General features: G+C 40.9%; 1 protein-coding gene across 1 annotated transcript in view; it reads right to left on the bottom strand.

Moving 5' to 3' along the window:
- Positions 1–21,437, bottom strand: part of sema4c (sema domain, immunoglobulin domain (Ig), transmembrane domain (TM) and short cytoplasmic domain, (semaphorin) 4C) — a 95,157-nt gene that overhangs the window by 7,644 nt on the left and 66,076 nt on the right. The window contains exons 4-13 of the mRNA XM_062384671.1: positions 20,910–21,064; positions 17,267–17,329; positions 15,373–15,471; positions 14,822–14,918; positions 14,390–14,509; positions 12,261–12,412; positions 9,266–9,441; positions 5,778–5,922; positions 5,021–5,234; positions 975–1,090 (exon numbers count right to left, since the gene is read on the bottom strand). Of these exons, the coding sequence (XP_062240655.1) occupies positions 975–1,090; positions 5,021–5,234; positions 5,778–5,922; positions 9,266–9,441; positions 12,261–12,412; positions 14,390–14,509; positions 14,822–14,918; positions 15,373–15,471; positions 17,267–17,329; positions 20,910–21,064 (1,337 nt within the window). The remainder of the gene's footprint in view (positions 1–974; positions 1,091–5,020; positions 5,235–5,777; positions 5,923–9,265; positions 9,442–12,260; positions 12,413–14,389; positions 14,510–14,821; positions 14,919–15,372; positions 15,472–17,266; positions 17,330–20,909; positions 21,065–21,437) is intronic.

Genomic DNA, 21,437 nt, shown 5'->3' with positions numbered 1-21,437 from the left:
CAACACGGACATAGTTTGGCTGATATCACCGAATACCAATGAACGAGTGATGCAACATAAATGTGAACTGCTTTGAGGAATTGGTCAAATGAAGACCAGAACCACATGTACTGGTCAGTCGGGAGATTCCTAAAACAGGGAAGGAACGGTGCAAACATTTAATGTGACAAATCCTTATGTGCAAATCTTAAGCATATCAGCTAATTTTAACAGTGAATGCTGAAATGATGTCCGTACGCTCAGAATGTAACAGATGTAAAAAAAAAAAATTACCCAAATAGAATTACTGCTCAAGTAGCTATAAAAATCATTTAAATCATTTAATAAATGTAACATACAAATATAAGAAAAACTTGCTGAATTTCAAAAACCTTTAGCAATTTGGCATATTGCTTGATTTATCAGGTTTTGTGTAGACTTGCTCCTCCTTCTTTAAATGATCTTTATTAAAAAATTACACAAGCAACAATAGTAAAGCGAATAAAACGGGAATGTCTTTTAAACACTCTCAGTGTGGCACAGCCTCGGATATAAAAAAATATATGCCTCCAGTCAGTTATTGCAATGCAGAGTTTCTAGTAACGATTTGTAGTACATTACATTACATGTCATTTGGCTGACGCTTTTGTCCAAAGCGACTTACAATTATTACACTAAACATTTATGAGGGGCCATTTTAGGGGTTCAGTATCTTGCCAAGGACACTTCGGCATCCAGATGGGGAAGAGTGGGATTTGAACCGGCAACCTTCTCGTTGAAGAACCACCACTCTACCACCTAGGCCACACCGCCCCACAGTAGCCTTGTAGCCTAGCCCAATTCAAGCTAACCCTGCTAACACTATCAAAAGATAATGTCCTTGACCTAAAAGTGAGCCCCCCCCAGGGATATAATACTATTTTCATGAGTCCTACTGGTACTTTCATCTCAGAGTCTGACAATGACTGCGAGACATACACTCCGTGATTCCTTACCTTGGAGTGGGAGATGGTCAGGCTGTCCACCGGCTGTCCTGTCTCAAACAGCTGGATCTCCTCGATCACATGGGCCTCGGAGCCGATGATCACCACTCTCTGCAGCCAGCCGTCCGCTGCAGCACAGAGACGGAGAGGAAAGAAGAGTCAGCTCACATCTGTTGTGCTCAATCAAACTCTCAGTTCAATTTCACTTTTTTTCATGACATGCACATCTATATGTATTTTCAAACTAATAGTTCTAAAACTGAGATGAATCCAACTACAAACCATTCGCAAAAAACACACACCTTCGGCAGCTGAGCAGCTCATTTAAATACCATTGATATGATATCAAAAACTATGCATGCACACACAAAATTCATTTGAATAATAAATAATGAATTAACACACACACACACACACACTTATGACAGCGCACCAGTCAATTCGAATATTCAAGATGTGTAAACAAACATCTGTGAGTGCACAGGACTTTACCTAAATATTGATGATTTACTAAAATATTCAGCAACTCACACCTGTGAGTGCCGAGCAGCTCATATAAATATTTTAATGATGATATATTATGATACACAAACACACACCTCTGATGCTGTGACAACGTGTTTAAATATTTAAGAACAAACTCATCGTAAATTGCTAACAAACACTTTCTTTAGCTGCAGCTCATAAACTACAGCGACTGCCCAATGCCCACGTGCCTTCCAAAGCTCAATCATGTTAATGCAGTGCTAAAGGTTTAATCCTTTTCTTTTACTTGTCACAATAGGAAAATTGTTGGTCAAACAAATAATAACTTTATTTATATGATACTGTTACAAAGAGCTTGACATGGTTGAAAAGGTTCTACAATATTTCATCACTTAGGCAAATGAGATTAGGGAATCCAAACATTAAATTACAGTATTAAAACAATAGCAATCAAATGATAAAAAAGTATGTAGGATATAAAATGATGTACTAGAATCCCTAAAATTTTTGTTAAAATAATATAATATTATGTTTTGGCCCCTGCCTGTTTGTTTGTTTGTTGGTTGTGTATTGTTTTAGTCAGCAGTATTATGCAAAAACGACTGAGGCGATTTCCACAAATCTTGACAGGATGGGACACAGGTGAGATGTTTGTCAGAAAACATTTATAGATATTAACAAATTTATGCTATACATATTTAGACAACTTATATTTATGAGTGTCTGCAATTGTGCAGTTTGAATTAATTGAAGGCATATGCCATTGCCATGGTGGAGGTATGGGCTCTACTGAGAGCCACTCTGGTTTAAGGAGTGATTTAAAAGATGTCACAAGCTTCAGGTCCTGGGGCAGAGATTTCCAGAGCTGAGGGGCCTTGACTGAAAAAGCCTGGTCACCTTTAGTCCTGAGCTGGGACCTTGGAACAGCCAGCGGAGCTGTGCCAGAGTATCTGAAGCTGCACTCTGGGGCACAGGGGAGCAGTAATTCAGCGATTTGACTGGGGGCTGAACCATGGAGTGTTTTATAGGTGATCAGTAAGATCCATTTTAAACTGACTGGTGGGCAGCGACGAGCGGCTGTGACAGAGCTTTTCTTGTTGAGTTTGTTAACAACCGAGCAGCTGGTTTAAAGATATTTAGGTGCTCCAGTAAAACATGAGAGACAGACAGTGAGTAGGCAGCAACGAAGTGGAATACAGAGAGAGAGAGACAGAGACAGAGCACGGACAACAACTGTCAGACTGGTAGTTATAATCCAAATAATAGTAGTGATACTTATAGATGCAAGGATTATTAATGAGCACAAGTTGGAAGTAGTAGTTCCCAAACAATACACTGGATCAAAAGTCTGTATGTATGTACTTTAAATTTGTTCTCATAAATTGTGAGGATTTTCTTCTATGTCTTTGTGTTGTTTTATTATATAGAAAGTGCTCTCAACAAAAATGTAAGTTTCTCTTTGTGACTTCATGAAGCTACTGTCATCAAGTTGTCTGCAACCTTCATCAGCTTCAATTTGTCAAACTCTTCACACTGAAATGTCATGCCACCCTGAAACCGAGCAAGATGGAATATGAGGGAGAAAACAACTTCGGCTGCCAAAACTTGCAGCTGCATTTGCCAGTCCAGCTCAGCAAAGAACAATTTAAGGGTGAATTTAGGAGTGGAGACGCTGTTAGAGGCCTTTCAGCACCTCGGGTAAAGGTGATATTATCCAAGACATTTGAAGACTTTTTTCAAAGGGTGTGTATGGGGAGCTGGTGCTGCAGGAGATGGAAGAGGAGATCCTGTGTGTCTTTCATGCAGGGCATTGTGAACAAGTTTCGGTCCCCCTGTGATGAAAGGCGTTTCAGGCACAGCTGTCGGGGTGACCTTGATCTGTCATGTGACTCATGCTTTTCCCGTATGGTACTCTCCATTAAGAGACTGTCACAGATTATACGAGCGTGGACCCTATAGCTAACAGGAGGCTTAATAGGAGGAAATACACATGCACACATCACACTGCATAGCAAGCAGCAGACATATCATCACGCTCGCCTCTCGCTGTGTCATTTAATCCCTCAATCCAGGTTTTTCTCCTGGTTTCTCCAGGTCCTGTTTTTTCTCCACCGGCGCCTCCACTCTTTCTTTTCACACATCAGCTGTCACCACGCTGCAGCTAATAGCTAATCAAGCCCACAGCCCAATTGGCACCATGAGCGTACGTCTGCCAGGGGCCCTGTTGAGTTTGTGCTGTGAAGCACGACAAGTGGGGACGACTGCCCTTGGCTCAGACAGTGTGAGTGTGCGAATCTGCGTATGTATGTGTGCGTTTCAATTTGTGTGTGTGTGTGTGTGTTGGTGTGTTCGGGTTGGCCGCCCTGCTTGCCAGCAGAGAAGCCATGAGTCCGCTGTTGTCACACTGTGGGTTGCCAGAGTCACCCTGATGCTGCAGTGGTCTGAATGGTAATTAGTTGAATCTCTCCATTCATGAGACTGGTTACATTCAAATTGCCTGGAATCCACTGTCAGATCTGTGTTATTCAACATTCAGTTTCTGGGAGGGCCGGCTAAATTCAGCTCCATGCCAGAACAGGACACCTGCATAAGGGCCGGTGGCCACTGATCAGAGTTAATAATTAAGTCGTGCAGACGTAGATGTTTCTTTTGATGCGTGAAGATGGATCTCACCATGCAAATCAAGCCATTAATAGAAACCCATCTGAAGTGTGGCCAGATGGCGGGTTGTTTGTGTCACCATTCCTAATGCCAGTACCTGTCCCCGTCTGCTGCCATGGACTGTTCACTTTTATCCCTACAACACATGCTGTCTGTAGCTTTCCTCAACCCCCCACCCCCACCATTGCACCCCCCACACAATAATGGAATAGGGAAATAGGGAGAGAGACTATGAGTGTAGCTAAAATGTATTTCCAATTCCACATTGACAATAAAAACATTTAATAGATTCTGTTTTCATACACTCTGTATTGGGACATTATTATGTACTATATATTGTAAGGAGCTCCCAACAAACATGTGTGTGTGTGTACAGTTAATGTATGTATATACTGGATTCTGCGGGTGATGATTCAACACAAATGTCATCTTTAAAGCTGTAGGCTGGAGAGAGTGGGATTCTCTTGGCCTGCTGTATAAAACAAAGAGGCTTAATCTCAAACAACTTTAAAAGGGCTAAATTATCCAGAGAACATTTCTGTATTCTTGGCTCTGTTCTAACTTGTAAGTGCAAACCCTGTAAACACATTATGATATTTTTATATTAGCACTGAAATGTCAGTGTGTTCATGGGCTGAAGAGGAGGTGACATCGCTGCCCTCCAGTTCTGAAGATTCCACGCATCACCCGCCAACACAAAACTTTGAGGTCAGAAAAGAGCATGAAACTTGAAGTTTGAACTAAAAAGCTCTGAAAAATATGAACTAATATAGATGAGGAAATTGTAGGGGAAAGTACGAATAAGTTTGAAGAATTTATGGATGCTCAGAACCTTGATCGATAGCTTATATATAAATAAAAAAAGGTTGTTGTGTTTTCCCCAATAATGGAATCCCCAGTGTTATATGTACCTGTGCCAATGAAGAGCATGTTGTACGCCCGCTGGTCCAGGGCGTTAACCCGATCCACTGCCAGCCTGGTGAAGTTGACCCCCTTGGTGAGCAGCAGGGGGCGTGCCAGAGCTTTGTCCTCCATCAGTGGGTGCTTCTTGGCAAAGTTGAGCGTGGCGTCGGGCAGCTGCAGTGAGCTGTTGTAGCCGCTCTCCCTGTCTGAGTTGGTTACACACTGCAGCACAGACAGAGCAGGACGGAGAGACAGGGGAGGGAAATGGAGCGAGGAGAGAAAAAACAGAGGGACAAGACGAAAGGAAGAGTGAGAGGGGCCAAGAGGGAGAAAGAGGAGGAAACTTCTTAGCTGCAGCTGGCGTAGGCTGGCATGATTAGCTGGCTGAGCTGTGACTGCCCCCCTCTCCATCTTTCCTTGCTCTTGCTCTCACCTCCGCCTGCCACTACACCCCTTCCTCTGCCTCCTTCCCTTTCGTCCTGGATCATTACGTTCTTAGCTTTTTATGTCATTCCAGCTTTTGCTGTTTTTCCACTTCCATCACCATACCACCCATACTTCCCTCGCTCTCTTCTATTTCACTTCCATCCTTTTCCTGCCCACTCATCCCTGCTTTTATGATGCAGTTGTAGATCAAAAAGCAGATGCACCAAATCATTGCATAAAAAGGCATTTTTCAAGAGCTTATAATCCTCCTATTTTCTTTCTTCCTGAAGTTGTCTGAAAATATCTGCATGTGCCATTACAGCGTTCCAAGTTTCTTACCGATCCAGGCCGTGGGACAGGGACAGCCCCGGTGTAGCGTCCCCACCTCTGAGACGCCTCCCTGTACTCCTTGTAGGATCCTTCAAACACCTTCTTCACATCACCGACCTGGTACTGGCATACAGCCGACACATCTACGTCTCCCCTGAAAGACGGCAGCAAGGCGGAGAATTAGTGCACAGGCCGTTAAAACTGTGAGACAGATTAGCTTTCGCTTCCCCGTGGAAAATGTGACTTTCAATAGCAGCAGGACAAAGTGCAAAAACGGAAGACTGGTTCTTCCATATTAGTTGCAGGTCGAACCCACGGACAATGAAGTCAAAATGATCATGTTTTGAAACACTTTTAGGAATCACAGTGCAGTAAATTAATATGAACCCTGAAGCCTGAACTTGCCACTATTGAGCAAGCGGAAATGATTAAATGTGTTGACATCTCCTCTCTTTCTGCAGTGCTGTTCAAACTGTATTCATGTGATACACCTCCTTCATAGGCCAGTGAAATCAATCAGCCGGTGCTATGATTCATGAAACGCATTCTATTCAATGGTAAGGTTAAGGGTATGGGATCTCTTCCAACCCAATTTCAGAACCCGAAATGTAGTATTGACACATGACCCAGACTCATTGAATCATACTAGTAGGCCCTTCATCTTTATCTTACTCATTGGTTTGAATTCCAGGCTCATTTTCTTGAATGATAACATTTGCTTTTCACATAGCTCTCAAGCCAGTTTTCTAACATGAATGACAACGTCAACACAATTGTGTCCGACCTATCTCTGGAGTTTCTCATATGAACAACGCAGGAGGAGAATCTCTGCTCAGATAAGTTTACAACAACACATAAATCTCTCTTTTTTTCTGTGTCTGCCATGTATTATAAACATCATCAACACGCCCACGTACTCGCAGTGAATCCTCCAGAGGACCTACTGGTGTCTCATGTGGGCTCATAAGGACATTCTCAGATGTTTTTACTGGGGGGCTGGTTTGGAAAACCTCTCACTTGGACATTTGCGTTCTCATATAAAGCCCCTTTAGAGAATATGTCAGGAGATGATATGGAGTTCAGTGCATATCTGAAAGCAGCTTAAGTGACTCACATGTTGACATTAACTTATATTTAACCAAGCTTTATGCTCTAAAACAAGCATTATAAATGTTGTCCCAGTCCCACTGGTCCCACAGTTCCAGTCTTTTTGCAGGTTTTGCTTGGGACATTCGACATTTTACAAGTGCTGCTGTAAAAAGTAATTTTTTCGGGAAAGCTGTCAACAGGAAAGGAGATTGTGTCCATTAATTCATATAATGTGATTTGTCCAGTGAGGAAAGTGCTTTTGCAATCTGTCAGGTCCTGTTACTTAGCCGCAGAGCCATAGGTTTTAAAGGGTGAACATCAAACCCAAAGGACAGCGCTGGTGTGTTAGCGAGTTAAAAAGCTTGCAGTTTCCTTCAGATTGAGACTCGAACTGCGAGTCATCATTTACATAATGTTCAATTATCTTAATGTTATCTCTATCAAAGCCTGAGGGCTTTAAAGAATCCCCCAGCGACTCATACAGAGAAAAATGATTAGGCCTTTTTTTCCCGGCCCAGCAGTAGGAGCTCTGAATGAAGAACCAAAGCTTGAAGTTCAAAGCTGGTTCACTTTGTGATTTGATAACCTATTGAAGAACACAAAAGACTCACATCAAAGGGCATTGCCCACAGGATGACGAGGGTGAGTCTCCAACTTTCCTTTACTAGGAAACCTTGTGCCATTAGCCTTCTTCTTTGTTGATAAGTAACTCATTAACACACTGATGCTATGTAGTGGTTCAACGATTGCCATTCATTATTCCAAATATAATGAGACGGCCCCCAACTATAACTAAGTTAGTGTCATCAGCCCTTCTAATTACACCATTGTTGCTTGGTGTTTGTGTTATCATGCAAGCCCTAAATATAGCCCTAAAAATGTCTTCCATCTTAAATTTCAAATAAAGGTTATTTATGAGGTATAATAACATATGACAGAATCTTGGAAAAGGAATTGCAGTGATGTGGATAAGGTGCAGAGGATCTTCAAACCATCTCCACCCTCTGTATCCTTCAGCCAGCCAGAGCTGCCAGACTGAAAACATCACAGAAAGCTGTGGCATAGACCCAGAACGAGAGCGAAGAGACCCGGGATAAGAGTAAAGCTAAGTCAGCTTGGACCCAAGGCTGTTCATTTAGTCAGCCTACTTCTGGCTGACATCAGGTCGCAGGGAAATAAAATGGATGAGGCGGGACTCAGGCTCCCTCCTAAATGGGAGATTGGTGACTGTTATGCCCACATCTTTGCAGAGACCCAACAAACAAGATGTATCTGTCGCACTATGTGGAGGCGGATGGAGGCCTCCATTGTGTTTGCATCGATGATGGACAGTGTTTACCAGATGTAGAGTTTTTAATGTCAAGATGTTGAGCATGTTATCTGTCCAGTGAATTGTGCGGTTGTTGCTCCTGTTTACATTTGTCCAGATAAAAAGTCAGGTCGTCAGTTGTTACATAAAGGGGATTTGTTGTTGTCAAATCACAGCAGTACATCTGTTATTACATTGTACAATCTATGTTCCTTAATTATTAAATTAATCTTGAATCTCATTCATCTTCTACTTGTGCACAATAACGTTTCTTTTGCTATGATCAGTTCCACAAATAGTCAAAAATAGCCAGTGACCTACTGGATTTCTGCTCCCAGGAGGAGGTAAATATTCAAGAGTCAAATTGAAATACAAAGTAAGAGATGAGATAAATTATTATTAGACCAATGAATCAATGATTTGGCTAATTTAACCAGCAATTTAAAATGGAAAATTTCCCAAAGCTTTTTGTCCGCTTTGTCCGCTTCTTGTTGTGTTCCTACTGTGAAAATGTATATTTGCCCCTCAGTTAAAAAAAATCTCCTTCCACACACGACTATCGTTATGAATAGCAACCAATTCTCATAAAGCATGCCGGGCCAGTAGATGGCGATCAAGTCTTCAGAGAAGTCAGAGAAGAATGGTGTTGTTCAAGTAAAAGTTACTTAAACAATTGTTTGTGTGTGAAAGAGAGTTTAACATAAAAGTTTGCTTTGCAAAATAGCCATATTACAGTGTTAAGGGTGTTTAACTCAATCAGTCAGTAAACGGGTTCACTATCAACTGGAAAGAGATGCCAGAAAATCTCTAACAAAGCCAATAAAACACATTGAAGCACACTTGAGTTGTATCCACTTAATTTTCATTAAGGGCCCAATTACACAGCAACTAGACTTCCTAATCGCACAAAGAACATAATAAGAGCCATCATGTCTGACTCATGATTTTATTAAAATCCCAATATCTGGCATGTCGGCATGGTGATGTTGAGTCTTGCCCTGACAGCAGATTGCAGACATACTAATTGACTCACATTTACCCGAGGTTACTGCAGAAGAGTTACCGCTTCATGTCTATGACAGTGTCTGCTCGAACTCACCACTGTGCGTGGAAGATGCCGTAGAAGGTGGTTCCTCGCCAGTCCTGCCCCGGCAGCGTGAAGACGGCCCTCAGGTTGTTGAAAGAGACGTGTCGCTCTGGGAGGGAGCACTCCAGACGGGCTTTCTGGAAGGTGGTCCATTTCTTCTGCAGGGTCCTGGTACCACCCAGATCCCCCTGAGAAAAGACACATTCGGTGTTATCAATGAAATGGAACAGTTATGTATAAGTTCCTTTCAGGTAAATGTTTAATTTGTCTCTTTATTTGAATGTTTAAGCTTCATTGTGCAATGTTGGACAAGTTGTGTTTACAGATCCACCCATTGTACTGAGGAAAACGTATTTCTTGGTGATTTTATATCGTGGTAACCAGATTAGGAGCCAATCATGGCCCAGCATTCAGCTTACAGTGTGATGTGGAACCTTGAGACCTCAGGGTCACAGCAGTGAGAAGGGACATTACAGTAAAGCAGGAGACAACTAGATGGTTAGTCATGGTGGGCATTATGGAAATCTTATGACTGCTGGAAGAAGGTTCAGGAGACACAGATGACCCCATATCGGGGAGAAGAGAGATGAGCAGTACAAGAGGAAACTGTTTGAAGCGACCCAGCTCCGTTAACTATGTCATACTTATACATGTAGGGGTACTCCTCATGAGGCTACATAACACCCATATATGTCTAATATATATATATACTAAATCTCGTTTTAACTAATGGTGATTGTAGATCCCAATTACCTCTGTCCCACTATGAGACTTCATCATGAGACACGTTTGTTTTTGCTGTCTACCGTACAGGTACCTTCACAGTAATCCCAGAAACAGACGGTGAACTGTTGATAACAGTGAGAGAAATGTGAATGTGACCTGAGTGCAGATGTTCTCTGAAGAAGAAAGAGCTATATGAAAAAGTAGAGCTACAGACAGAGATCGTCTTCAAAGTTCAACCTGACCTGTTTGGTCAGAACATTCTGACATCACTATGAGGTGCAACTAAAGTCATCGTACATACGCCTCGGAGGCTTCAACGCTGCTTATTGATTTTGAAAGGGGTGATGTTATGCGCTATGGCTACATTGCATGGCTTTGCTTGTGCTTGTTGCGGTAGAAGTTGAAAAGAGCTCAACTTTTGAATCAATTTGAAGGCACCAGCCAATCAAATCATGTTAATGCAAATGGAGGCGCTATACCGACATCAAATGTTAAGATAAGCCTGGAGGGAGGAGGCAGAGGAGGCAGAAGAGGCAGAGGCAGCACGGGAACCTGGCATGTTTTGTCATTCAATCTGCATCTCTGGCCTTTAGACTTTTCTATCCAAGTTCAAGATGTTTTTCTGCTTTAAAGATGGTATTTACATTTTTATCCTGATCGTCTTTTCAGTTTTCTGCTCTGTTTTGCTGCTGCTGGTAATGTTGCATTTCATTAGCCTGACATTCACCTCATGTATGCCTCTGTACACACATTGTGTTCTTTGCATCTGAACAACAAACAATATACATTTGTTCCACACGATTAGCCTGAGTTAGTGTCATGTTGGAAAAAAGAGTGTCTGGACCCTGAGATGCTGAAATGCAGCTTATTCTTTGGATTCATAAGAAGCCCAGTCACCAGATTTGCTCTCATTACGCTCAGTGATTAAAGCCATAAAAAAACTGGAATTATAAATGCAAATACTCAAATTACGTGAGAGATAGACATTGTGCAGCAATATCAGCAGGACGCCCTGTATTATTCATCGCCCAAGTCTCCAGTACAGATCATGTGCGAGCATCTGTCTCTAATTTGATCCAAAGAGCTTTATGGTTCATCACAGCAACATGAAAGGGAACTTCCCATAAAACACTGCATATATTGTACACTCAATTGCACACAACTCTGCAGACTGCTGACAATCTGTCGCTATTCTAGTCAGTTTAAAGGGTACTGACTGGGATTATATTGTCGTTAGTCGCTGTAATATGACATCAAACTCTTGCTTGAGTCACCAAAAAAAGGTCACTGGAATCATACATAATAAAAAGAAAGTCTCACTGACTGACTCCTCACAGCCAGAAGCACCTCAAATGTCTGGGCATGATCACAATGATATATTGAACCTAATCCATAGTCCTAACAAGGCCATTCATTAAGCAAGTTAATATGTTAATTGCCAAATAAATCAATGTCGATGCAATTGTCTTCACATAGTGCTGGTGTTAATGCAGCCATTTGTTTTAGGTTTATTGGTGAATTTGGGTAATCGTGGACACCTAAGCTTTAGTCTGTTTATTTCCTGTTCCAACTAAATCTAGTCAACAAGACTTTTCTATAGGTTTAGCATGGACATCATGTGATGCCAGTCACTTGAAACTGTGTCATGTACACCATGTTTTTAGGCTAAATTGCCAGATGTGATCCTCCTCTGGAACCGTGTTGCGGCGTGGATCACAGGGGACATTTAGGCTAAAAACACGCTGTAAATGATGCTGTTTGGAGTCAAATTTGAATGTCGTGCCAGGACTCCTCTGAGTAGAATATCTCCATTCTTTCTCTTGGTGTGGTTAGAAAACATTTTAAGGATTACAGAAAGGTATAATATGAACGAGATATTGGAATAAAAGTCCCAGATTACCCAAATTCATTATTTTAGTTTGAGGACTGTTCTTACTTTTTGAGCATTACCTTGGCCTGCACATGACATATTGGATGAACAGAAGAAATGCAGTGCAATAACAATATGAAGTGTTCAGAAACATCTGTCCAAACAGCTGGAGGAAGCAGAAAACAGCTGATTTCAAGTGAAGCATTTATGAAACACGTTAAGATCTCGTCCTGCTTAATCTTAAATAGTCACTCGCAGATTGATTACTGCTTGAATTAGTTTGTACTTTTCACTTGCTTCCCTCATTAATAAACGTCCACAGGTACACAGCACTGAAAGGGAGGATAAGGTGTTTTTTTAGGAGATTCCTAATTGAATCTGCGCTGAGTTCAGTTGTGATTAGTGTGTTACCTTGCAGACGCGGGCCACCCTGGCCACATTGAGCTCCGTGTCGCAGTCCAGCTCCAACGCTCGCTCACTGAAGAAAAAGTAGATCTTGTCGTCGTCGCCCTCTTTGCTGCCGCTGCTCTCCCTCACCAGGGCTGAACCCACAAAGTCTGGCTCTGCACACACAAACACACACACACACACAGAGTGGGAGAGAGAGAGTCTCAGAGAAAGTACAAGCTAGTAAAGACATATGTAAGTCAGAGTAGGATAAATAGACAGCTTCAGCCCGTAGGTGCATGTGGACTGATTCACACCACACACACACACACACACACACACACACACACACACAAACACACACATAAAGACACTCAAGCTTGACACCTCCATCTCATTCCCTGCCACCCATTTCACCTCTTTTCTATTATCACTCTCTCCTTCGGCTCATCTCTCCTCCAGTCATTTCTTGCTCTCTGTCTCGCCAGTGCTCCCTGTTCAGTCCATTTTGTCCATCTCACTTTCTCTCATGTCCCTTGCTGCTGTCTTTCTAAGATTCTCTCTTTATGTGGTCTTTATTAGGTTCAAAGGCAGATAAATACTTTTTTCTACTGAGGCTTTAACTGAGACTTTTTTGCAAAGTTTATTACAAGGATACATTGTTTCCTTAGATGAGCTTTTGTTTTCAGTTTAAAAACCTCTGAACCATCATTGGACACTACAACTCAAAAACCAGGCCGATTAAATTATTTAAAACTGGGCAGAAGTAGCTTAAATTAAAGCAAGGCTTGTGTAATTGCCGGTCTAGTTTTTATTAAAATATCTGCATCAGCCAGAATAAGAAACTTTTACATCAAACATGCAAACCTCTGCCTCGTCTGGGTTCTTCCTTCCTTCCTCTACAGTCATTCTCCTCAGCTCAATCTTTTCATTGCCGATGCTAACGCTCTTTCAACATCCATTTTCCTGCTGCAACTCCACCAGCTCACACACACACAGGCACACATGCACATACACACAAACACACACACAGGCACACTCACACGAAAGATAACGATCCTTTGCTGACGCAGACCCCGATTTCATTTCCTGCAACTCAGTCTCTTGTTCTTTTGCACGTTTATGGTACTTTAAAAAAAGTGAAAGCCTGTTTAAAAAGTCCATCACTATCAAGCCTTATGCGATTTTTATAATTTGAATACAAATGGAAATACAAAAAGAAAATAACCTAAACCTAAGACTCCTGAAGTCCAAACAAGCATTTTTTACCATCAATTCAACTTTTCTTCTGAGTATAATTTTTATTAAACCCTTTCCCAGCACACTGCAATGGACGAGGTGATAATCGATTTCTTTGTACTGTCGTCTGGCGTGGTGTTTTCTTTTATCACCTTGACAAAACCAACAGACAGACACACACACACACACACACACACACACACACACACACACACACACACACACACACACACACACACACACACAGACAACTAAAGAAAATCTTAATCTCAAAAAAGTGACAACACCCATCGGTATGTGAGCTGCACTTTTGAGTCTTGAGGGCATTTTGTCCAGCTCCATACAGGTTTCTGGAAACCAGAAGTCCATATTTGGAGGAGCGATGGGTCAGTGTGACTAAAACACACAACACAACCGACCACTCTGCTGTACCAGAACAAAGCTGTTCCTTCTTCTAACTGCACCATTAACTTGTGAGAATGCTAGCTTAACCATCTTTTAGCATACTAACGTGAATGCAGCCTTTAAGTGCCCTTTTAGAAACATTTCATATAGTAGACGTTTTAACATGTGAACCGTTATAAGACAGCTGGAGATGCGTTTTTCAACCCCTTTGTTAAATACGGAGTGACGGTTGACTTGAAATGAAAAACCTGCTGTTGTTTACTTCTATGTGAAAAACTCACTGAAAACTTCACAGGTTTAGCAACAGTAAGCAAATGATCGTTACTTAGTGAACTGTGAATTCTGGGAGAAATAACAGACTGGCAATTAGTTTTTTTTCCCCACTTAATTTGAGCAATGCCCACCCGCCAAAAAAATGATTATGTTATTTTAATCAATTCCTTTTTTGCAAAAATGTTTCACTCTTTGTCTACTCATTGCTTTCTCTCAATGTCCCTTGTGTAACTTACCATTGAGCCAGGCAGGTAAGTACTCGCTCTTCATGCTATAGTGCTGCTGGCCCAGGTTCCTCAGAATGACTGGCTCAGTACCCAGGAAGTTGTTCAGCGTTGCAGAGAACAGCTCCTTATCTGTACCAACAAAATACAAGCTTTACTTTAATACTGTTTCTTTTTCAAAACACTATTGTATAGGCTTACAATGAGAGAAGGTCAGTGATTCAGCAGAGAGGCCCCAAAGTAAGAATGGACAATCAGATGGGAAATGTTGCAGCGAGTGGTTTGTGGATATTTAATGCATAACCTGTGATTCTGCTGGTGCTATAAAAAGATGAGGATCTTCAGCTTTCATAAACACCTGTCTGTTTATATTTCATATGAAGAAATGATCCAAATGATACTTACCTGTATAATTATAATTATTACACTAACACACAAACTTACCCACTATCAAGCCAGTGTGCCCCTTCGCAGGGTCATATGGGCATTTACCCTTCCCATCTTCAAGAGCTGCATTGTTGAGGGTAAACAAGTCTGCATTCTGAAAGTACACACATTGACAGACACGCACACAATTAGGGACATGGTTGGTTTGAGGCCAGTGTGTATTTTGACCCACATGACACAGCAGCAAGCTCTATCTGTCAGTTACAAGGACCATAGCTTCACCCTTCGCCATTTTGTCCTGTCACATCAGTGTCACATGTATGCACGCACACACATACACGGTAACACACTAGCATTCACACATTCAGGTGACACAGCGTGAGTTAATATTTCCATTCCATTTATATTTATTTTGTCGGTGTTTGACACCTGTCAGCACTGGTTTGCTATGGCTCACTACCTGGGGAAAAGCATACATATTACAGTACGCATGCTCTCACTCACACACACACACACACACACACACACACACACACACACACACACACACACACATACACACACACATAAACATACACACACACATATGGACATAGATGCATACTTACTACATAGGTACATTTGGGCTGGAAGGCGTACGTGCCACACGTGTAGAGGTGTGTGTGGTTGTAGCTCTGCAGGAAGCGGATGTAATTGAAGCACTCGGTCTGTGGAGGAATTAGAGTGGTTGTCAAATAACCACAGTGCTTTTCTGTCCTCTGCTGAGGTGCAGTCCTCCATTAAGTACAGTAACATGTCCTCAGAGATTTAGGTTTACTGTTATCCTTCATTGTGACTTCATTTAAATCCTATTTCACCTGAAATGCCTCAATAACCTTGAAACAAGATAACATTTGAGATAATGTCTCCTTATTAAAAATTGGTAAAGTGAAAAACACTGAACACACATCTAAGATTTTGTTCTTATGTGTTTCTGGGTTTGCTGGATGACGTCAGACAACTTAAACATTGGTTTGCAAGAGTTCATGTATGTCGAGAACAGAATCTTAACACATCTTGTAGTGATACAGCCACATTATACCAGCAACCTTTACACCAAACTAAAAAGCGACAGATTGTTTCCATTTAAACGATATGTGAGCAATTAGCAGTATAATATATGCACTGTTTTATGGGAAGTGCCCTTTAATGCTGGCACTGTGATGAACAATAAAGCTCTTTGAATGGAATTGGGAACAGATGCTCGCACATGATTCGTACTGGAAGAATGAATTATTCAGTGCGTCCCGTTGATCTTGCCTTTGTAGCAGCAAAATAATTTCAGTACTACGGCTGTTATACAACCAATAATAGTTTTTTTAAATAATTTTACAGCTCCTACAATCACTGGGGATAATCAGGATGTGATGTGTCAGGCAGACGGGCCTGTTTCAAGCCCACAACAACAACATCATATTAAAGGACTGATCATTAAACATAATGATGGGCTGTGTAAACACCATATGGTTGTTCTTGCACGTGGACTAAATGCCTGTTACCATATGTATATCAGCATTCACAGATAATTTAGCTCTGTACAACCATCTCCATCATGCATGATTTTTATCCACCACAAACAGGAAAACTGTCAATTTTCTGGAGGTGAAGTTTGAATATTGCATCAGAGCATTTTGAAACCTCCGGTAATCTAATTCCTCCACATGTATTTTTACTACAGTTGGAGTCAATTTTAGTTAAAGTTGCTGCTGCTGCAGCAGCACGAAAGCGAACCATTTCCCCTTCTGTTTAAAACCACATCAAAAGTTGCTGTTGTGGAATGAGAGACGTTTTATCTCCATTTCAAAAAGCTCTGCGTGATTCTATAAAATATTTAAAGAGACTTCTTGCAAATGCACTTTGTGCAGCCTGAGCAGCGGGAGCCTCTTGCTGAGACTTAAGTACGGAGCTGGGGCCGAGTCACTCTCTGTGCATGAGGCTGAATTACTTCACTTTTAATATCATTATAAGATGAAAAATCAAGATGAGATTTGTTACATCTTTGTATTGCACCTTTTCCGTTTGGTTCATATTGTGTATAAATTAATATACACTAAAGGAATAGCCTCTTAGATGAAAAGATAAGTCAACACTTGGGTAGACACACAGCAGTTATAGTGTGTGTTATATAATGTGGCATAGCTAAAGAATATATTGTATTGAATCGTATTGTGTTAAGAATCTTTAACTCTTTATCAAATACTCAATATTCTTCTCAACAAGACTTCCATATACCTTCTGTTCGTGCCAAAACAATTCATGTATCAAACCACCTAAAAAGTTGATTTTGGATTGGAGATGCTCTTCAGTGTGAGCTAATGTAAGGACTGGAAGGTTTACAGTTTGAAACCCTAGACTGACTTCATAGATGTAATGAAATACGTAAGGAATGTTGCTCTTATAAACTCCTGTCTCAAAAACCCCACAGGTAACCACAGCAACTCTGTCAGCAAAAATCCACATTACCTGGTTGTTCTTCCCCTTGGTAACACACTCTCTCTTCTTATCCTGCGGAGCCGGCCAGTCGATCTGGAGAAACGACAGAGACAGAGGTGATGTATCTAGGAAAGATGATGTCTACCCATAAGTAATAAAATACATAAAAGTATATTTTGTATCAATGAATAATGTTCATTTGTTGGTGTAGATGCCAGACTGTGTATGAAGATGGACGACATGTGAGCTCCAAACAAGTGAAGCCATAGGGTCTTTATTGCGCCCCGGTGGCTGGCTGCAGTACAGCTCATACATCCCGCCTCCTCCTTGTTATTGGATGGGACTAAAAAGTACATTTTGAAGATTTTCTCATTTTAGGTAGTTCTGATAAAACTGGCGTATCTGCAAGAGTACATTTTTCCAGAAAGTCTATTTGAATTATTTATTTGATGATATAAAAATGGGGCAAACGTCATGATTGACATATATTTCTGACTCGTGATTAGTACAACGCATATAACAGCCTCACTAACCCTTCTATACCCCGACAGCTACATCGAACATTCAGGCTCCAAATGCGCTAGATGGTGCTGTTCATATCCATTTTTTGGCTTAGTGGGAGGAAGTGGAACACATTGTCCGTCATTGTATGCAGGCTATGGTGTACACCAGTAAAATGAATACACACAGTAAATGGTCTGATTGTGTGCAGAGATAGATGAAAACAAAAAAAAGCCATTATTTCTTAGCTGCCACTTTGCTTAACGTTGCTAAAAGACCCTTGATCCCTAGCTCCTGTAACTTTTCTAACAACAACAGACTAATTCAGTTATTATAGAACAAAAATATTTCCATTTTACGAGTGTACTTTGACCAGGAAAAGTACAAATTGATGATAAATGCACTATAGCAGACAAAGGTGCTTGCAGGTGCATAGGTTTTTATCCATCAAGTAGGTGAAAAGGAGTTAAGACTGCAGCACACGTTGAACTACCTCGGCCTGAACTAATGTTACAGTTAAATCAGTGGAAATACTCCGTGGACTGAGCTGTCCAGGTAGTTCTGGGACAAAGCAGCACTTCAGAGACGTGGTTTCAGTCCCTGGCAATGGTGTTACTGAGTCAGCCCCATCAACAATTATTGGTAGGAAAGTGTAAGGTCCCCCTCTCTGCAGTGAAACTCCCTAATGGTCACACTATTGTCGACAGGATGGAAAGGAAGGAGAAATGGACTGGCAAGAAATACTGCCGTATAAAGTATGACTCCAGCTACAGGCTGATAAATGTAAGTGAGAAGAACATAAAGATGAGAGGTGCACTTTCCATGTACTACTTTTCACCAATGACCGTTGCTATCCAGTAGTATTTACAGTAGCTGTTTTTTTATTGACTGTCACACACGGCTCAACTTTGCTCTGTTGACAGAGGTCAAAAATATGAACTGTATTTACTGAGGCGTTTCCGGATCATTAGAAATAATTACACTGGCCGTTACAGGCTGAGAGCTGCTCTGATTTCACAATTAAACTTGTGATTTACTCGACTGGATTTAAACCAACAGCAATCAAACAATGGGTTATCGCCACATACCAGTAGTCGTAAACTTGAGTAATACTTACTTTTATGTGGTATAATAATAGTGACTTTTAATGGTCGTGAATAGGAAATATTGAATCACCTGGTTGACCATGACAATTTACTTTGGTAATATCCAATATCTGTGCAAATTCAGGAACATAAAGATGTTTCCAGATAGAAGGTGTCTTTTTTTTTTTTAGCTAAATAAGAATTCTGTTAGAATTTCGAATATATTACTGGCGAGTCATAGGAAATTTCACTTACCCTCCATCATACTGTCCAATGAACATGCACATTTCATTTTCACATGACGAAGTACAGGGATTATAATGGTTCAGATTTAATAACTAAATTAATCATTAGCATCAGTGGCTGTGAAATATTATCTTCATGATCTGTGGTTATATTTATGGACTTTGGATTTTGAATAATATAAGATTATATTAAGCACACCTCCAGCTACAGTTTATTGTTATTCTTTTTTGTCCCTGGTCTATCTCCCAACATTATGACACAGTGAGTCCAAGAAAATGCATTTGTTCCACACATATCAACAAGTAGCAGTAGCTTCCACTGTTGATGGCAAACATCCAACAAAGAGACATCTGCCAAAATAAATCTCCTCTCTCTCTGTCTCACTTTAACACATGGAACTAATAATGAGCTACAGCCCGAGGGCAAACGTCTCAACTCTTCATCTTCGAGTCTTTGTGTGACAGTTAGATTGTAGAGAGAAACTACACTTGGTTAATAACAGTATTTAATGTAGTCAGGGAAAACTTCTGCACCATTAAAGTTTGAGTGGAAACATTTTACTTCGAGAAGAAGTCAGTGATATTACTTGAAAAAGAACATCACAAACCCAGAGAAAGAGTCTGTTTGTTCTGGTGGAGGTTAAATATTGGAGCCTGAAGCTAGACATATTACGATCTTAATACTTGGCAGCTTACTCACACTGTTATTGGTGGAGGCTTTTAGCACCTAATAACACAAATAACCTCCAGATAAAGTAATGACCTGGCAAAGTGTCAGGAAAAAAAGTAAACAGATTCCAAAGATCCTCACCTAATATAAATCCTGATTAACTAGTAGAACTGGAAACTGGGATAATTAATATTCTTAGTAGGATCATGTAAATGGGGTATAAAAGGGAATACAATAAATATAACTTCAGCCTTCACGTGGTCAGCATTTCATTTTTGGGTAGCTAGCTTAAAAGAATGATGGCTTGATTAGCTTTGTCTTAATAGCCCTGTCAGCTAGTTTAGCTACTTAGCTTAACTTCCTTAATCATCCATATAATAAACAAATGACATTACTTTTTACATTAAATAAAATATGGTCAAATATAGTCAAGAATTTCAGGTAGCACTCAAGCTTATTGAAAAACTGTATTCTTCTTTATTTCGATGACCTTCTACTAACTTAAGTTAGTTTTGGGACAAGCTTTGTTTCTGTAGGCTGAAATATTCTTTAACAGTTTGGTTCATCCCTTTAAAAACGATTTACTAAGCACATATAAAACCATACTCCTAGGTCTGTTTTCTGCTTTGGAAATGTTGATATATTGTAGGAAATAAAGCTCATAGCTAGAAGGAGAAATTAATTAATTTTATCATATTTTTGACCCTTCATAAAACGTAATTACATTTGAAAGATTTTAAGGTACTTACCCGGTTTGTACTGTTTGAGCCAATAAAAGTTTCAACAACTAGCAGGAATCATTCGACTTTATTATGATAGTGCTACATTTCTTTGATTATCTGCCAGATTTTGTTGTGAGTTCTCAAATGTCCTTGAGTCCTCAACTGAGCCAACAAAAGAAAGAATGAAGGAAGGTCAGCCTGATTCGCTCCCGGAATGAAGCTCTGTGATAGTCATTCTCATGTGAGCTGATTCTTGCATTTCTATAAAAGCCTGTCAAAGTGTGTGGGTGTTTGCAGCGGCAGTAAGGGAGTGTCGCAGGATATAATTGTTTTTCCTCCCTTGTCCATATTGAATTCTTGTAAATTTTAATCCTCCACACTGGTCAAGAATAAATCCTTTAAAGTGTGTGTGTGTGTGTGTGTGTGTGTGTGTGTGTTTGTTTGTGTTACCTGTGGCCGTAGTTGCCTGCTAATGTCGTTGGGGTCCAGGGCGAACAATGCCTCCCGTGCTCCGACATACAGGACCCTCTCATGGTCGGAGAGAGTCAGCATGCTGTAGTTGAACACTCCCTGGGTGCTGAACCTGGCCATGCTGTCCAGCACATCTGATAAAAAAAACATACAGATACAGCATTAGGTTACTGATAACGAGTGACGTGCAAAATATCTAATCTCTCCTTCGCTCAGCTGGTCTGCTGACAAACGACAGACCTGAGAAGAACATTTCACACTTCGCAATTTTGTCGATGTCACTGCTTATTCACACCACTGAGCCTCGCTCACCGCCCATAGCTCCATGTCATTCATCTCTCCCACATTTCTTCCCTTCATTAAGCACAGTGTAGTGAATCACAGAACGATCAGAAGCTACCTTACACAGTCACAACCTCTGGGAGCCCTTGAACATTTGAACCCTATGGCCAGCTAATCATCACTTCATCTTCAACCACAGGGGATTGCATTCACTCGCCAATCCCT

The sequence above is a fragment of the Platichthys flesus genome, chromosome 3 (assembly GCF_949316205.1).
Source record: "Platichthys flesus chromosome 3, fPlaFle2.1, whole genome shotgun sequence".
Classification (NCBI taxonomy): Eukaryota; Metazoa; Chordata; class Actinopteri; order Pleuronectiformes; family Pleuronectidae; genus Platichthys; species Platichthys flesus.
The sequence above is the reverse complement of the archived record's forward strand: the minus strand, read 5'-3'. Positions and strand labels throughout refer to the sequence as shown.